General features: G+C 32.4%; 5 protein-coding genes across 6 annotated transcripts; all 5 read right to left on the reverse strand.

Annotated features, from left to right (window-relative positions):
* Positions 1–442: 442 nt before the first annotated feature.
* Positions 443–4,156, reverse strand: LOC116849405 (angiotensin-converting enzyme-like). 2 transcript variants are annotated; one of them, XM_032826536.1, is made up of 14 exons: positions 4,038–4,156; positions 3,713–3,946; positions 3,413–3,550; positions 3,161–3,319; positions 2,874–2,973; positions 2,640–2,783; positions 2,222–2,525; positions 1,985–2,137; positions 1,709–1,833; positions 1,468–1,643; positions 1,182–1,342; positions 972–1,094; positions 671–855; positions 443–591 (listed from the first exon to the last, which is right to left on the reverse strand). In XM_032826536.1, exons 2-14 carry the CDS (start codon positions 3,806–3,808, stop codon positions 473–475), a joined length of 1,983 nt encoding a protein of 660 aa, XP_032682427.1. In that variant the 5' UTR covers positions 3,809–3,946; positions 4,038–4,156; the 3' UTR covers positions 443–472. The 2 variants fall into 2 exon arrangements, with proteins under 2 accessions (XP_032682427.1, XP_032682428.1); XM_032826537.1 differs by having other exon boundaries at positions 449–570.
* Positions 4,157–4,392: 236 nt separating this feature from the next.
* On the reverse strand, positions 4,393–6,030 carry LOC116849422 (coiled-coil domain-containing protein 113-like). The gene is made up of 5 exons (XM_032826559.1): positions 5,766–6,030; positions 5,509–5,708; positions 5,249–5,364; positions 4,790–5,015; positions 4,393–4,556 (listed from the first exon to the last, which is right to left on the reverse strand). Exons 1-4 carry the CDS (start codon positions 5,959–5,961, stop codon positions 4,949–4,951), a joined length of 579 nt encoding a protein of 192 aa, XP_032682450.1. The 5' UTR covers positions 5,962–6,030; the 3' UTR covers positions 4,393–4,556; positions 4,790–4,948.
* Positions 6,031–6,312: 282 nt separating this feature from the next.
* LOC116849409 lies at positions 6,313–7,040 on the reverse strand. Its single transcript, XM_032826543.1, has 4 exons — positions 6,961–7,040; positions 6,768–6,890; positions 6,457–6,615; positions 6,313–6,341 (listed from the first exon to the last, which is right to left on the reverse strand). The coding sequence occupies exons 1-4, from the start codon at positions 7,037–7,039 to the stop codon at positions 6,313–6,315; spliced, it is 390 nt and encodes a 129-aa protein (XP_032682434.1). The 5' UTR covers position 7,040.
* A 264-nt stretch (positions 7,041–7,304) lies between these two features.
* Positions 7,305–9,286, reverse strand: LOC116849407 (fas apoptotic inhibitory molecule 1). Its single transcript, XM_032826540.1, has 5 exons — positions 9,057–9,286; positions 8,303–8,535; positions 8,104–8,229; positions 7,971–8,020; positions 7,305–7,643 (listed from the first exon to the last, which is right to left on the reverse strand). The coding sequence occupies exons 1-5, from the start codon at positions 9,074–9,076 to the stop codon at positions 7,482–7,484; spliced, it is 591 nt and encodes a 196-aa protein (XP_032682431.1). The 5' UTR covers positions 9,077–9,286; the 3' UTR covers positions 7,305–7,481.
* A 205-nt stretch (positions 9,287–9,491) lies between these two features.
* LOC116849427 (fumarylacetoacetase) lies at positions 9,492–12,141 on the reverse strand. Its single transcript, XM_032826568.1, has 8 exons — positions 11,973–12,141; positions 11,058–11,287; positions 10,837–10,977; positions 10,518–10,771; positions 10,220–10,426; positions 10,002–10,147; positions 9,744–9,861; positions 9,492–9,674 (listed from the first exon to the last, which is right to left on the reverse strand). Exons 1-8 carry the CDS (start codon positions 12,054–12,056, stop codon positions 9,598–9,600), a joined length of 1,257 nt encoding a protein of 418 aa, XP_032682459.1. The 5' UTR covers positions 12,057–12,141; the 3' UTR covers positions 9,492–9,597.
* Positions 12,142–15,756: the final 3,615 nt, after the last annotated feature.

Below are 15,756 nucleotides of genomic sequence, written 5' to 3' on the forward strand. Positions count from 1 at the left end.
GTAAAATTAATGGATTGTTATTAAGAACTTACAATAGACACAAATGTTGATGTTCATTCACAGACTTGAAGAGTTAGACTGCACGCTTACAGAACAGCTGACGACGAAATTGTAGGATAGAATTATGCTGAATCAAGTAATTTATCTGTTACGCAACATGTTAGTAGACGTAATAGAAGAAACAGAAGAGTGAGTAAAACAAGGAAGGAAAATACACGTTAACCTGCTTAAAAAACTGAATAGAATTGTATAAGGAAACTCTTTTATATATTAAAATGTAAGAAATTGGATTTTCTAATAGACGTGATAAGTTCAGATAAAGTATATATACAGTAATACACACAGTGCAAGGTTTTCCTTCTAAATAGATTTTTATTATATATGTATAATAACTCAACTTAAAAATTAATTCTTCTTATCATGATAGATAAGAAGATTTATACACGCATAAATATACTGAGTGCAATAATAATTAAGAAACAAAAGCTTTGCCAACTATAAGTAGCAAAGAGAATAAACTACACAATTCAAGTCGCTGTGCACTATTTTGGTACCATTGGGATAACAGTGCTGAAACAAAATGAAAAATTCCTATACTTTACAAGGTACACTTTGCACTTTTCAAAGATAACGTTTGATGTTGTCAAGTAAATATTAATTTTAAATCAACCTCTATCGTCGTGGCTTGTAATCCAACCGATCACAGGTTGCATCTCATTTTGTCGTTTTAACCACGCATTCAAAGGCTCAAAATATCTGAGCATGGCACCAGCATCTATTCTATTCGTTTTACCTCTTGTCATCTGTCTGACAACATCTTGCCACGGTCTCGAAGCCCCCATCGACAGAACATCTCTGTAAATACAAGACTATTGTTTTACTGATGTAGTGCCTATTGTCGATAATCGTCATTTAAGTGATAATTTAGTAAATCTTATTAACATCCACAATTATAACTATTTTATACGTACGATAATAAGCGACCTGCTTCTCGTAGCCTGTAAAGATCACAAGTGTGCAACTCGCCAGTATGACCAGAGATTTCACACAATGACTGGAACAATTGGAACTGTAAAACAACGCCTACAAAGTACCTAAAAATTAACAAACACATAAGAGTCACACATGCTTTCACATAAATTCCATTTAAAATAATAAAATGTATATATTTATGTCCCTACTTGGCATAAGGACTGTCCGCCGGGATATGATACTTTGCTGCTGGATCAAAATTTCTCTCGGATCTAGGCACAGGTGGAACAATACCCTGATATTGCAATCTCAGTTCCCACCAATACGCTGTCATATCTTCCACGCCGTCGCTAAAGACACGCCATCTCCACTTAGAACAAGAAATAAACGCATGCTTTTTATGACTATTAAATAATTATCTAGTTTAGATTCTAGCTCTACAGAGTCTTACATTCTTAAAAGATTATGTTGTGTAAAAAGTTTGCTACAAGTTACCTGATCAACTATATAAGCAAACGGCATATAAGCTACTTTGCGGAGAGCCATTAACATTAGAAAATTTATGCTACTGTCGTAATCATCTGTCAAATTATTGTGCAATCCAATTTTGTGTAAATGTTGAGGAGTAAAAACAGATAAACCGATTGCATCGCTAACAGCTTCGTGAAGACCTGATGGAAAAATTATCATTGACAGAAAATCAAGTTGTATAAAATGTATAAAAAGACGTGAGTACCTGGAATCGCTTCACTTCGAAATAGTAATGGATGATCTTTATATTGTAGATAATATTGCAAATGCGCCATTTCATAATGAGTCGACAATAGATCTTCTAACGTAACTCGAGTACACTGCTTTATCCTATAAATGTATCAAAAGATATGACTTTAGGAAACTGTACAGTTTAATGCAATAAATAGAGGCGCGCACGCGTATGTATATTTGTTTGGGCGTGTGTCTATGTATGAATAGAAAATATATGAAAGTTTTAACAAATAATAAAAGAACTGACCTGTAATCGATTTTATTGCAAAAGTCCCACGCGCTAGGGCTACACTTAACTTCCCTATCGATAGGTTTTTCGAACATGGAAAACTTCCAGAATTCTGGAGGCATCGGCTTCATTCCAAGTGAAGTAAAGAACTCCTCAGCTATTTGAAACATCCTTTTCACCGTAAAAATATTTTCACGTAACGTTATTTATATTTTATAAATTTTTATGAAAGTCACCATTCAATTTGTGGCATACCTTAGTGGAGTGATACCTTGAATCATCATTTCCAAAGTTACATCGAGCTTTCTGCTTGCAGGGAAGGGTTGCACTAATTCGAACAGTCCTTCCCAATTTTGGGCCCACATATTTCCCAAAACATGCGCCGGTAAAGGTCCGTCCTCGCGTATTTTATCACCGTATCTTTCGATTAGTTTCGATCGTACGTAAGTAAAGAGATTCTTATAGAGGGGAGTTATGACTGACATCACCTCCGCTATGTTTTGTTGAAAATACTCATCTTCAAATAATTCCCTCATCTGGTCTCCAGCATCTGCAAAACCTTTTGCAAAAAAACATGTTTGAGTCTTATATATTTTCTCAAAGTGCATTATGCTAAGAATATTTTTATGAATTAAAGTATTATATCTATTGTAACTGAAACCTTTTCATATACCATTTAATTTCGCTGCTCGATTAGCTAGTTGAACGTATCTTAAATATTTGTTTTTAAGTTTTGGACCGACAGCTTCATGCCAAGCGTGCCAATAATACAATAATTCGTCGTAGTCTTTTGATTCTGCCATTATCTTATTTATACCTGAAAATAATTTATATAAACACGCGGAAATGTACCCATATTGTATATTATTTCCATATACAACATATTTTTTTTAATTAAAGAACCAACCATGATCTAGACTCAAATTACAGCTGACGTCGATATATTTGTATGGACATATTCTGGTTTTAGTATAGATTTCTTTCATCTCAGTTATTAAACGATGTATCTGGAAATTAAATAAATAAATTTATACACATTTTATATAAGTGAGATCGCAGCACGAGGTAAGAGAATAGTTTATATCTTTGAGAACTTAATAACAGCAATTCTAGTTAAAGTCAAGGAATTGCTGTTACATTTATAGTCAAATAAAGATTAAGGGATTAAAAGATCTTGTTGTCAAAGTCATCTACCTCATTAAATTTATCGTCAGTCAAGGAACTTCGACCTTTTGTAGCTATCATTTTAATTTCCCTTCTTGCTAAAGGATCTGGTATTCGGGTCCAAGCAAAAGTAACTGCTTTCCGCCAAGAAGCCCTTTCAAACTTTAATTTTAATGTTTGTTCATCCACCTGAGGGCCAGATAAAATGTTATGAATATTTCAATGATTTATAAATTATATTTGTTTGTCAACTTCTTTCAGATAAAAATATATATGTTTTACCATTTTTTGGTGGTTTGCATCTGTAACATTTGTCGCGAAATTCCACTGGGCCATCATCACCCTCGTGCACATTAACGAAGCTGCGCTGTCATATTCTCTGAGGAATAAAAGGGCATCCCCTAAATTCACGTTGAGACCCTTTGAATGAAACGTAGTGGAAAAAAGAAACATTTAGAGAACGTTCATTACAATTTCGTTATATTTATGTGTCATGTTTCAGAGAACAATAACTATAATTTTTTAAACGTGGTCGATGTTAAAATATCTAATTTTGAATTGTAAATCAATTTGCAATTTTACCTCCAAATATTTCCCATGTGTTTCTCCTTGCAGTAGAATAATGAAGAAGACAATGAAGATTCGAATTTCCACTGTCTCCATTCTCCGCATATTCATCGCTGCACTAACAATTGATACAATAAGTTTCGTCGCACACGTTTTAAGATGTTTCTCATTCTCAAGAAGAATTTTTGGCTTGCCGCAATGCGCAAGAATAAGCACAAGGATGGCTTAAATCAAGAACCTAAATCGTTCCTAATAAAAGTCAAATAAATTTAAACGAAATGTGATTAATACCACGTCAAAAAATTTCAACAGAGATGAATCGTCGAGAACGATATTTTACCATACAATATTCTTTATGTTTATAGACTTTAGAACAATCGATCACGTTGCTGTCTCGACAAACGGTTGAGGAATCAGCGGTTCAATGTTGTCGCGGCAAAACTGAATCGTGGCAGAAAGAGAGACGGGCCTTTCCGGGACGGATATTCCACGGGCGAAAAGAGGAAGGGACAGGCACTATCGGTGCATGAAGCGTAACCACCCAACACCGCATCGCGGCACACGCCAAAATCTTTCTTCTACTACTTCGCAATTGCTCGATTAAATGTGTCGTAGAAGTTAATCCGCGAATAGCTTCGATATCTCAATCGTCTTGTATTTAAACTATACAAGCTTATTATGACAGTTTTCTCGTGTTTCTCTTTCGTTACAAGTAAGCTATATATGTAGTTGGAGAGTATTTCTCAGCAAAATAATTTATTTTATTGAAAAGTGCATCAATGAAGAAACGTGAACATACAAATTGCTTGGTGAAAAGTGCGCTTTGTACACAGCGGTACATAACTGAGCTGGCTTCATCCTGTAAGAAGACACCGTAACTTTAATTACTTGGTGACACAATCAGTGACGGCACGACCGTGCAATAATTGGTGTACAGAACTGTCTCTCACGTTTTATGACTAATCTTAAGTCTGATGTTATCTTCGATATTGGTGTTAGAAACAGTAGAATCTACATTTTGATACGTTAATTTATATATACATAATGTTCTTTAACGTAAACCATTTTTTTTTTTTACAAAAATAAACATACCAAGTTTATTTGTAGATATAGTAAAGTGTAACACAGAGAATAAGATTTCAAGTGATCATTGTTCAAGATCATTGTTAGGATATATTTAAAGCAATTTCAGTTACTAAATGAGGTCGAGAACGAGGTTGTAATCTATTAAACTCAAGTCCGCGAAAGGAGTTATGACTCGTTGCTCATAAGCATCTGTCCAGAACATTCCCAACAACGGTAAATCCATTTTCTACGCCTGCAAACATAGAACCACGTTATATTTTCGTGATTATACGTGATTACACGATTGTACTTATTATTGTACATGACTTGAATTTTCAACTCAATCGCGGATAAATTTGTCGACTTTTCTTAAGACAGAAAATGCAAGGATTAAAAAAATATGCTTGTCAAATAAGATATTTGAAATTAACTTAGCATATTTTTAATAACAATTTAATAATGTTATACTGTTAACATACTCTGTACCTGCTGGATTTTAAGGTTATTTGCTGAATCTTCATTTGCCTATGTAATCGTTTGTGAACTTTTTGTAATTCTTGAAGTTCTGTATGTACTTTGATGCAATCTAAGACTTCTGGAACCTAAATGTAATCGCGACAGTTATATAAGCGATCAAGTAATAGATATTTTTGTATACGTCCATTTTTTAACATTTTTCGACATTTATTTGTACGAAGAATAAAAATTTGTTGTTGCTAAAATTGCACATAAGAAAAGGATATTACACTAAAGTTGTCCATCAACTCCGTCAACGACTTGAGCTGTACTTGCGTTTTCTCTATTTCGATGTTTACGGCAGCTTGTTCAGACTGTAGTTTCACAATCTCTTCTTTTTTAAAGACAATCTTAGCGCTCACTTCATTTAAAGTATTCATTAAGTTACTTAATTTTTCCTTGTGTTTGGTCAATGCGATACTATAGCGACCTGCGAGAAACGAAACGATTTACGTACTGCAATTTTCGCAGAATAATTATTGGTTACCAGCGATCTTCTTCATTTCGAGCATATGCTGAGTCTTCTCGTCGATTTTTCGTATGCAATCTTGATTTTCTATGTTCAATTGTTCAAAGTCTACAGCGCGTAGAGCCTCGCCGAGTTCTTGTCTATGCTTCAGCTGTTGCTTAGCTTTCCTTTTCTGGATCTTTATGGTCATCATCTTCAATCTGATTCGTTCCATTGTAGTATCGACTGCTTTCAAACACTCTTCTATGAACCTACGAATCAAACTCGTACCTATTGACCTTATTATTCTTGTCCATCTATACATATCTATAATAATCGATAAGCTTATGTATAAATGTAGGATAGTTATTGCGACACCTGATAAACTTCTCAGCCGGTATTTTCCCCGTAATGCTATCTACACCTTTTTCTATAATATCTTTTTCAAATTTCTCCCTTGTCTCAAAAGTTTCACGAATGCTAATCTCATTTTCTCTTATTTGCGCCTGCAAATCTATTTTCCTTTTCGCTGATTTCTGTTCAACCTCTATCAACTCTTTTAACAACTGCTGGATTTCAGTGTTAATCATTTCGATACGATTTGCATGTGAGATTCTATGATTTAATTGAACGAAATTTTCGATAATCAAAGGCACAGTAATAACGAATGTTATGATTATTTGGCAAACTAACTTTGTTCCTGCTTTTCCTATTCTAGATAGTAAAATACTTGGCGTGACGTGTCGACTTCCGGATTGTATACTGGCGACACTTATTGTATCCTTATCCTGTACAGTTATAACACTTCCGCTCGTAACAAGTGACGGAGAAACGGGCTGAGGCACGATTTTTTGCATACGTTTAGCAGCTTCTAGGATTTGCGTTATTGCTGGACGAAATATATTAAAAATTCAAGTTAATATTTTTGCATTAAGTTCAAGTTAACGTATTTCCGGGATAATGTTAAAACGAACTTAAATCTTAAATGCGACAATTCCTGATAAACTTAAAAAGTTAGTACATATTAAATGAGAGCATTACCTTGAAGGCTCTCAGGGTTTTGACGCATAAGATGTCGTTCGAAAACATCGTTTTCTAGCCTCAGAAATAGATTTGACTTCGCGATATTTTCGAGTGTTTGTCGTAATTCTGAATCTGTCATATCTAAACATATTAAAGCTTTTTGTTACACTTTAACTCTATAATTATAATTTTTTTAAGGATATTTTTATACCTTCGTAATAAGACTCGTCTAGTTTAAAGGTTAAACCTAAAGATCCCAAACTGAAGATACTGCTTTGTCGTCGCGACATTTTTATTTTTTAAACTTAATCTTTATAGATTATTTAAAATTTTATAGTACTGAAAGAATACTACACATAATATTTATATAATATTAAAATTGTCTCGTATATTTCACAATTTCTCTCACTATGTGTCACGTAAAAAATCTTAATGTTTTTCAACTATTTTCAGACACTAATTTCCAGACTTTTTAAGAAATTCGAAATCAGTAAATTTATATTTTTAATAATTACATTACATTTTTAATGTACAAGATATACATCACATGGCATATTAATATTAACTAAATTTAGACATTTTATGACAAAATATCATTTCTGAAAAACATATATTTCACATTTGTGCAACCATTCAGTGATACACACAACTTATGATTAACAACATCGTGTAATTATCAATTAATGTGTTATTATAAAAATCTAGCTAGATAAATTAAGACATATATTTCTGTTAAGACTCTGCTAATAGGGCTTCTTGCTCTATTTCAACATCATTTACATATAAAACGTACGCTATGCCAATTTCCTTTTGTTCTGAAGTGTAGGATCTAATTGCGGCCGGTAAGTCGCTAATGGAGAAAAGGATTTCTGCACCGCCGTCCATAAATTCATTCTGCAAAGAATATATTTATAATTTTATAGAGAATATATTTAAAATTTGATATGTATATATATATATATATATATATATATATATGTATGTATGTATGTATGTATAAATGTGTGTGTATATCTCTTAACTGTGTGTGTCTGTGTATGTATATGCAAGTGTGTTTTACACAGAGACATAATTCTATGTTAAAAAATATATTAAATTTTGCAGTGTTGAGAAATACGTAAACTTTTTAAAATTACATCACGTAATAATACTCATTGAAATAATAATCACTATGAATAATATAAAACTATATTTAACACGAATGTTTAATTCTACTCTTACCTCAACTTCTGCCTCTTCTCCATTCACCCAAACGCTATGAGCTTGTTTATCTGTAAATATTATGTAGACAGAGAGTGAGATTTTTATGAAATGTTTGAACTAACAAATATAACATAATGTTTCCCTTAATTACCTAGTACAATTCTGTATTCTTCATTTTCAACTTTAGCCAACCAGGTTTCCAGTATTTTCGATTGCGACTGGACAAACTGCTGGTAACTCTTTCCGTTCACCCATAAGGAGTAGGAATATTTCAGACCTATGGAGAATTATCTTATAATGGAATAACAAATATTTATTATCGCAAGGATAATCCACCAACGATAATCTACCTGGCATTGGATCGACTCTGATCACGAACTTGGTGTTGTTGAACATAAAAACTTCGTCACCGACGAGACGAAACATCCAATCCCGGTTAACTATCACGTTACCATCGACTTTTACAACACGTTTGCCTGTTGCTGTTCCATGCTCGAATTCCACTATATGATTTCCATCGCTCATAGGGACAGTCCATTTAGCAGTGGGTTCGCTTATCGAACTTTCCAAATTATGGAGACTCCTAGAAACATGTAAAAATAGCACAAACATAATATTAAACATAATAGCACAAACAAAAAATAATATTAAACTAATAAAAATAATATAGTAAGAGAAATAAATAAAAAAATTGTTCTTTTACTTGAAACTATATGAATATACAAAACGTTCAATAGCATCCATATAGCGATCGATGTATCACTTTTGAAAATTTTGTCGATAATAACAAAGATACAACATTGAAGGCATAGTGGAAACTTCTGTATATAAATGCAGTAAATAACGTAAATAAACTCAAATAAAAACGTTAAGTCGGGGAAATAATTGTTATCGTTATTATGTGTTACTAGTGACAGCTTTTACTATTCTATCGCTCACAGAAGTACACGTGTATTGTGAAATTTTGATATTATATAGTTAGCACATATAAATTTACGATAATAAAAATATGTACAGTTACACAAATTAACTGTAACAATTTGTGCATTAAGTGATATTGTAAGAATAAACAATTTTCTTACTAAATCTATGTATTTTACTCACCGAAGTAGAGCGCCTGCCATGTCTCTTCCAGCTGCACTTGTACTGGCCTCGTTATTGATCGTCCTACCGCGACTCTATCCTCCCGCAATCAATAATCGTCATTTTATCATACTGTATCGTATTACTTCTTTACATATCTTCTAGGGAAATAATACGGTTCCCTAACTATGTGGTTGTTTCAATGTTAAAACATATTTTTTGATAATATGCAATACGCATATAAATAATTAAAATAGGACACATAATTAGCGATTATATAATAATTATCTAGTATTTTAGTAGAAATATATTTGTTATTTAAATTATATATATAAAATTATATAATTATATATGTAATTATAAAATTATATATATATATATAATAAAATCTTATACAATTTCGATTTAATATTACTACCTTTTGTAAAATTTACTATTGATAAAAAAATGGCACAATTAAGTAATATAAACATATTTATTATAATGCAGTACACATATAAAACAGTAAGTTATACACAATAATGATATAAGTAATAACTTTTTGTTATTTAATATATCGACTTTATTCGGTGTGGGCAGGTAACAATTTACCCGCACATTGTCCAAATCCAACTCTGTAACCATCACCGACACAATAACCTGAAAAAAAACAACGCTAGTAAATTGATGGGTAATTTCAAATATGATGTAACTGTTTTATTTGCTTACCGCGAATAATCACTTCATCATTATCTTGAAGGAATTTTCTTGTTGCACCATCTTTAAGTAGAATATTCTTCGTTCCTTTCCAACATAATTCCAACATAGAACCGAAAGAGTCTGGAGTCTAAATATTTTGTATAAATATCACAGTTGTATAAATAATTAACTTTACATTTTTTGAAGATAATAAATATCACGAAATTTTATGGAATTATATAAAACAAAGGCATTTAATTAATAATAATAAAAAAATTTTGAACACACCTCTCCACTTATAGTACCGGAAGCCATTAAGTCACCAGGATTAATATTGCATCCGGTCACAGTATGATGCGCCAATTGTTGTTGGGATGTCCAATACATATGTTTATAATTGCTGCGGCAGATAGTTGTAACTATGCCATTCGAAGCTGCAAAAGTAAATTTATAATTATTGTATTATTATTATAAGAGAAAAGTAAAACGATGATTATTTAACTTACGCTTAATGTCCACTTCCAATTTAACGTCGAAGTTACAAGACTCAGAATGTTGCAAATATGGGAATGGTATTGGATCTTGAACCGCATTGGGTACTTTGAAGGGTTCTAGAGCTTCCATCGTAACTACCCATGGAGAAATTGTCGTTCCCAAATTTTTTGAACCAAATGGACCTAATGGGACGTATTCCCATTTTTGAATATCTCGTGCTACAAAATAATTGAATACAATACTTGAATTAAAAACAATGTAATACATATCTAAAGTATAGTGGAATAAAATTTTATTATAATACAATACCACTCCAATCATTCATCATGACTACTCCAAAGATGTAGTCGTAGGCTTTTGAAGCTGGAATAGTATCACCGATATTCGTGGGTTTCCCGCCGATAAAGAAAGCCATTTCCAGCTCAAAATCCATTAGTTTTGATTGCTCAAAAACTGGTGCTGCGCCTTCAACAGGAAGTATTTGACCACGTGGTCGTCTTATGGGCGTGCCAGACACAACAACGGAACTGGCTCTCCCATGATAGCCGACTGGCAAGTATTTCCTATATATATAATTGTTTTACAGTCTGTAAAGTATTAAAATGTAATAATATAATAAAAATATTACCAATTCGGCATCAGTGCGTTTTCCTTGCTACGGAACATGATGCCAACGTTTGTAGCATGATGAATTGATGAGTAAAAATCAGTATAGTCACCAATTTTTGCGGGCAGGTGCATCATAGCATCTTTCTGTGCAACTAAAACTCTAAAAAAGAAAAAGAAAAATTATAATAGTGATTCTAAAAATTTATATTTACTATTAATTTTTATTTATTATTTTCTTACTTTGAGCAAATTTCCGAATTTTGCAAAGTATGGTTGCTGGCAGAAAGCAACTCTTGAAGTTTTGATCTTGCTTCTAACCATGCTGGTCTACCAAGTGACATAAAATCATTGAGGCAATCACGTCGAAATACAGCCTGTTTATCTTTCAATAGCGGGCCATCGAAATAATTTGCGATAGCACTTAAATCCAAAATTTCATCACCAATTGCTACTCCTATTCTTTTCTCAGGCTAAAATATTTTATATAAATACCGTGCTTTATCACGTCAATAAATAAATTAAATTATTAGAACTAAATAAAATTATTATACATTCTTATTAATAGAGAATCTATTAAACTAACAGTATGTATTTTACTATCATAAAATAATGCGTATTTTGTAGGAATTCAAATACGAGAATTCTAAATTTATCGAATGATAGTAATGTATCAACTGACGGTACCAGAATGAAACAGCTTGCTACTAGATGGCGCTGTACATTATAATAACTATGCGTTCAGCGGAATGAAACAATTCGCAAATGGCTAGTAGTAAATCGATTAGTAAATTTGAATCGTATTTACACTTTTATCTAAAATCCGAAAGTATACGCTAATCAGATTCTCAAATCACCAGTTATCTACTAAATGCTTTGTTCTATGTGTGTATGTGCGTTGAATGCAAGACATATATTTTATTCTTTATGTAAAGATGCATAACAACGAATATATATCATTTATGCCCTGTTTCTTTTTGCACATTATAACGTCACCAAAAATTATTATATAAAAATTTTTATAGAAATATAAACGTAAAATATGTTCACCTAACCTATAATTCCACGATAATGACTAGGTAGTTATATATAATACTATGCTATGTGAATGATGAACATGATTTATGATTATCCATGACACATTATGATCTCACTTACCTTATTCTTTGTAGAAAATACTCCATACGGTAAATTCTCGATCGGGAAGTCGCAATCTGGCGAGTAATTGATGAAGGATTTCATGGTTATAGCTGCTGCGAACGTTTGCCGTCAAAACTGACTTCTCTTGCGTGAGAGTGTTACGACTCTAAGATAATCAGAATATGGAGGCTCGCAGAGGTCGACCGGCGAGATAATTTATACACCTGTTTACGATCGTTGCTGACAAGCATCCGGTTTAACTGGTTTCCTACATTAAGGCGACGAAACCAGCTCTATCAGTTAGTTTCTCATTATCATTGTTTGTTATTTAATCATGAATGTTTTTCAATTTAGAACGATGGATTCAATAAAAGTAAAATAATTACAGTTACATTATATCACATAACGCTTCTTCCATTCTCTTTAAGTTTCCAACTTAAATTGCAACAGATTAATTTTCTTAACAATATATGGTTGCACTAATTATTTTTAAATTATGCACACATATATGTGTGTGTGTGTGTGTGTGTGTGTGCGTGCGTGCGCGCGCGCGCGCGCGTATGTATATATAATTTATTTTTACGAAATATTCGTATATGCAACAAAGTTTGCAACGAAAATAAAAGTGAAAAATTTGTACAAATTATCTGTAGATAACTTGGGATAACAGCAGTTTATTAGACATTGATATACAGTGGATAATAAGGGCAATTAGGTGAGTAGGTGGTATTCAAACAACATTACGACGTGCCAATAAACAATCATCGTTAGCATACTCTTTCAACTTTCGTTTCTCGTTTACGTATCAACAGGGAGTTTTGTGCACACGCGTGTGAACATATATATATTTTTCTCTTTCTCTTTCTATATATATATGTATATATATATAAATGTATCTTTCTCTTTTTTCTTTCTCTCTCTCTCTCTCTCTCTCTCTCTCTTTCTTTTTACGTACAGTATACAAGGATAGCTTTCATCTCGATGATGTTTCGAGGCTTTCACACTAAACGCTAATCGTTACTCTCATCATTTGGAAGACATGGGACTTTGTTGTTGCTTGCCTTGCTCCATTATCAACTTAGATTAATAATTAACGATAACGATGAGGTCAAGGGCTTCCAAGGTCGGTACGATAAACCGTCAGTAAATGAATTTAATCGTATAAATGACGTTATATGACGATTTCCTATCTCGTTGACGCAATCAAAATGAGAGATTTATTTGTTTACATACATATGTATTTCTCGTCGATGTAGACTATCGAGAAAAGTTGAAATATATCAATAATTACTACGTGCAATATCGTAGTGCATTACGTGCAATGCAATGCTGTGCAGTAAACATTGTAAGAATTAAGGGAGTGCATAGCGTGCATGGTGCATGATTGTATTATATAGAAGTACAAATTATTTTTTCAGTGCTTCGGGCATGTGCATATTACTTGAAGATATGCTATGTGCATCTCTAAGAATTACTCTAAGAATACACTAGGAATTAAATATATAAAGCGTGTCTTTACGTGAAATAACGTTATATTTAATTCTATCTTTCTCTCTAGTCCCAATAGTAATACTCTAGTAATACTCAGACCAATAAACCGGCTTTTTATATACACGTCTTTCTTTTTTATTGTTCGTTATGTGAATTTTGATATGTTGAGCCGCTTAGGATAAATTACTGTACGTATCGTTTTAACAAATACAATTTCCGCGATATCCACAGTAACATTTGTGTTTTTAACTTGCATTTATATAAATGATATATTTTCTAATAAGATTTAAAGTGCTTTAACATATGATTATATTAATATTATCTCATTGTCGTATCTATCATCAATAACGTCAATAACATTTCCTAAAATTGTTTACGTCCGGACCTATAACGTGGAGTTCAACATATTAATTGACTCTACATGCAAATTATAAATAATTGGAAGTCTACAAGGACGAGCATACTTTCTGTACAAATATATATCCCTCTTTCCTTAAAAAGAAGGTCATTTACACGGGAACCAGTAAGACGCGTGTATTAGGAGAGTTATTCGTTTCTGATTAGCATTGATCGCTATGTCGGCAGTGCCAACAACTATGACTAAAAAAACTCGCAACGCCGATAGAATTACGAATAATAATTAACAATATCTCGATAGAGCCTCTTTGCAGGTATCGGTTTGCTGGTCAGATGAATCATTTAATTCATTTTCCTCTTTCGAAAAATACATTTTGTCCTCCCCCCTCCCCTTTGGCGCATAGTCATTACAGATGAATTGTGTGAACTCTGGATCAACAAATAGAAAATTTAGTCGCAGAAATATTTTCCGAATTAATGTTTATGATACATATTGTAAATTATTATATAATTGTTTTGCCTAGATTGTTTTAATCTTTACGTGACTGTATTATAAGATACAAACAGTTTTGAAATACAAATATTATTCCTATTTTTGCTTCAGATACATTACAAACGAAAGTTCACTCTTTTGTGAAAGTACAGAGAGATATACTTTAAAAAGAAGATAATGATTGTATTTTATCTCCAATAAATTATCACTTTATATATTACTTTATCACTTAATATCCAATTTTAATCGCCTCATCGATACAGAGTTCAACACAGTAACACACTTTATATTTTATATATTATATACGTTTCTTTATATAGAATTGACATCGCTCGCTATAATCCGTCAGCCAAGCGCCGTCATTTAAGTACGTATGATTAACATCTTTGGCATTAAGTTACATGTAACAGGACATATCGATTACTCTCTACTTCGATAATCACGCATTAGTTCAACCCCAATACTCTATAATTGCGGCTCCCCATTTCTAACGTGTTTGACTAAGTGTAACTTAAGCTAATTGCCACGACAGCACGGTAGTCGACGGAGAAAGAAATGCGTTAAATTACCAAAAATGTACATAAATACACTCAATTTCCCGTATAGTTACACCTAGATATTTTATGTTACTTACACGTTAAATACCGTTTTCTGTTACTCCGTACTGGCGAGTAAGTCGAAATCTATAGAGTCGTTCGGTTGTAAGTGTCGTCGAACAGATCGAAACGCTTGTCGTCGTTTGTAAATTTACCGTGTTCATAACGCATGTTATAGAATTGTTTTTGTGATGTAAAACAATTATGAAATACTGAGAAAAAGTATGTTGGATCGATACATAATTTAAAAAATTACAAGATTTATACGTCTCTCATAAAGAATTAAGATAAAATCTCTATGATATTGGAAATAATCACTGCATCAGTCCATATTGATGCAATTCTTATTTCCAACGGTATGTTATAACCATGTGTATAGTGCTTGAATGAAAAACATAGATACATCTCTAACAGAATCGACGAACTAAGTAACAACCGTTCGCACGAATACTTGAAAAAGCATGTACTTTCATGGGTTTGTGTTTTGTATTCTTAAAATCTCAACACTAAATATATATATATATATAATATATGCTTTGATATTTATATATTTATATACTTTTTCTGTATATATATCTATATATTAAATAGTACTCTCCGTTTTCAGTTAAAACTGTTCAACAGTAAATTATAATATACATATATTTGTATATAATGGGTGCAGTCCATTTCATAACGTTATCCTCGCAAACAATCGATAAATTATAAACACTGTCAATACCCCAACAAAATAATGCGCAGCATTAAGTCTATTTTCTATGATGTGAAACGTAATATTATTTATTATCTATTCACAATGCCACGTCGATAAAAATTTCTTTATTCCGTAACTATTGGCTGACGATTCGTTGTAGCTCATACAACG

This window comes from Odontomachus brunneus, unplaced genomic scaffold (assembly GCF_010583005.1).
Source record: "Odontomachus brunneus isolate Ranch 3 - 2012 unplaced genomic scaffold, Obru_v1 Obru_scaffold_115, whole genome shotgun sequence".
NCBI classification, from domain to species: Eukaryota; Metazoa; Arthropoda; class Insecta; order Hymenoptera; family Formicidae; genus Odontomachus; species Odontomachus brunneus.

Bases quoted from the DNA above. Each gene is read 5' to 3' on its own strand.
- LOC116849422 (XM_032826559.1), bottom strand. From the start codon at position 5,961: ATGGAACGAATCAGATTGAAGATGATGACCATAAAGATCCAGAAAAGG. The intron at 5,365-5,508 runs GTAATATCCTTT...GATTACATTTAG, and splicing joins AGTTGATGGACAACTTTAGT to GTTCCAGAAGTCTTAGATTG. The intron at 5,016-5,248 runs GTACAGAGTATG...CTATGTTTGCAG, and splicing joins ATAACCTTAAAATCCAGCAG to GCGTAGAAAATGGATTTACC.
- LOC116849409 (XM_032826543.1), bottom strand. From the start codon at position 7,039: ATGTCGCGACGACAAAGCAGTATCTTCAGTTTGGGATCTTTAGGTTTA. The intron at 6,616-6,767 runs GTAATGCTCTCA...TATTTCGTCCAG, and splicing joins AAACCCTGAGAGCCTTCAAG to CAATAACGCAAATCCTAGAA. The intron at 6,342-6,456 runs GTATTTTACTAT...ATTAAATCATAG, and splicing joins AAGTCGACACGTCACGCCAA to AATCTCACATGCAAATCGTA.
- LOC116849407 (XM_032826540.1), bottom strand. From the start codon at position 9,076: ATGGCAGGCGCTCTACTTCG. The intron at 8,536-9,056 runs GTGAGTAAAATA...ACATGTTTCTAG, and splicing joins ATGGCAGGCGCTCTACTTCG to GAGTCTCCATAATTTGGAAA. The intron at 8,021-8,103 runs GTAATTAAGGGA...TAATATTTACAG, and splicing joins AGAATACAGAATTGTACTAG to ATAAACAAGCTCATAGCGTT.
- LOC116849427 (XM_032826568.1), bottom strand. From the start codon at position 12,056: ATGAAATCCTTCATCAATTACTCGCCAGATTGCGACTTCCCGATCGAG. The intron at 11,288-11,972 runs GTAAGTGAGATC...AAAATATTTTAG, and splicing joins TATTTTCTACAAAGAATAAG to CCTGAGAAAAGAATAGGAGT. The intron at 10,148-10,219 runs GTAAGTTAAATA...TTACTTTTGCAG, and splicing joins ATTGGAAGTGGACATTAAGC to CTTCGAATGGCATAGTTACA.
- LOC116849405 (XM_032826536.1), bottom strand. From the start codon at position 3,808: ATGAATATGCGGAGAATGGAGACAGTGGAAATTCGAATCTTCATTGTC. The intron at 2,526-2,639 runs GTATATGAAAAG...TTTTTGCAAAAG, and splicing joins TCGAGCAGCGAAATTAAATG to GTTTTGCAGATGCTGGAGAC. The intron at 592-670 runs GTTGATTTAAAA...TGTAAAGTATAG, and splicing joins TACAAGCCACGACGATAGAG to GAATTTTTCATTTTGTTTCA.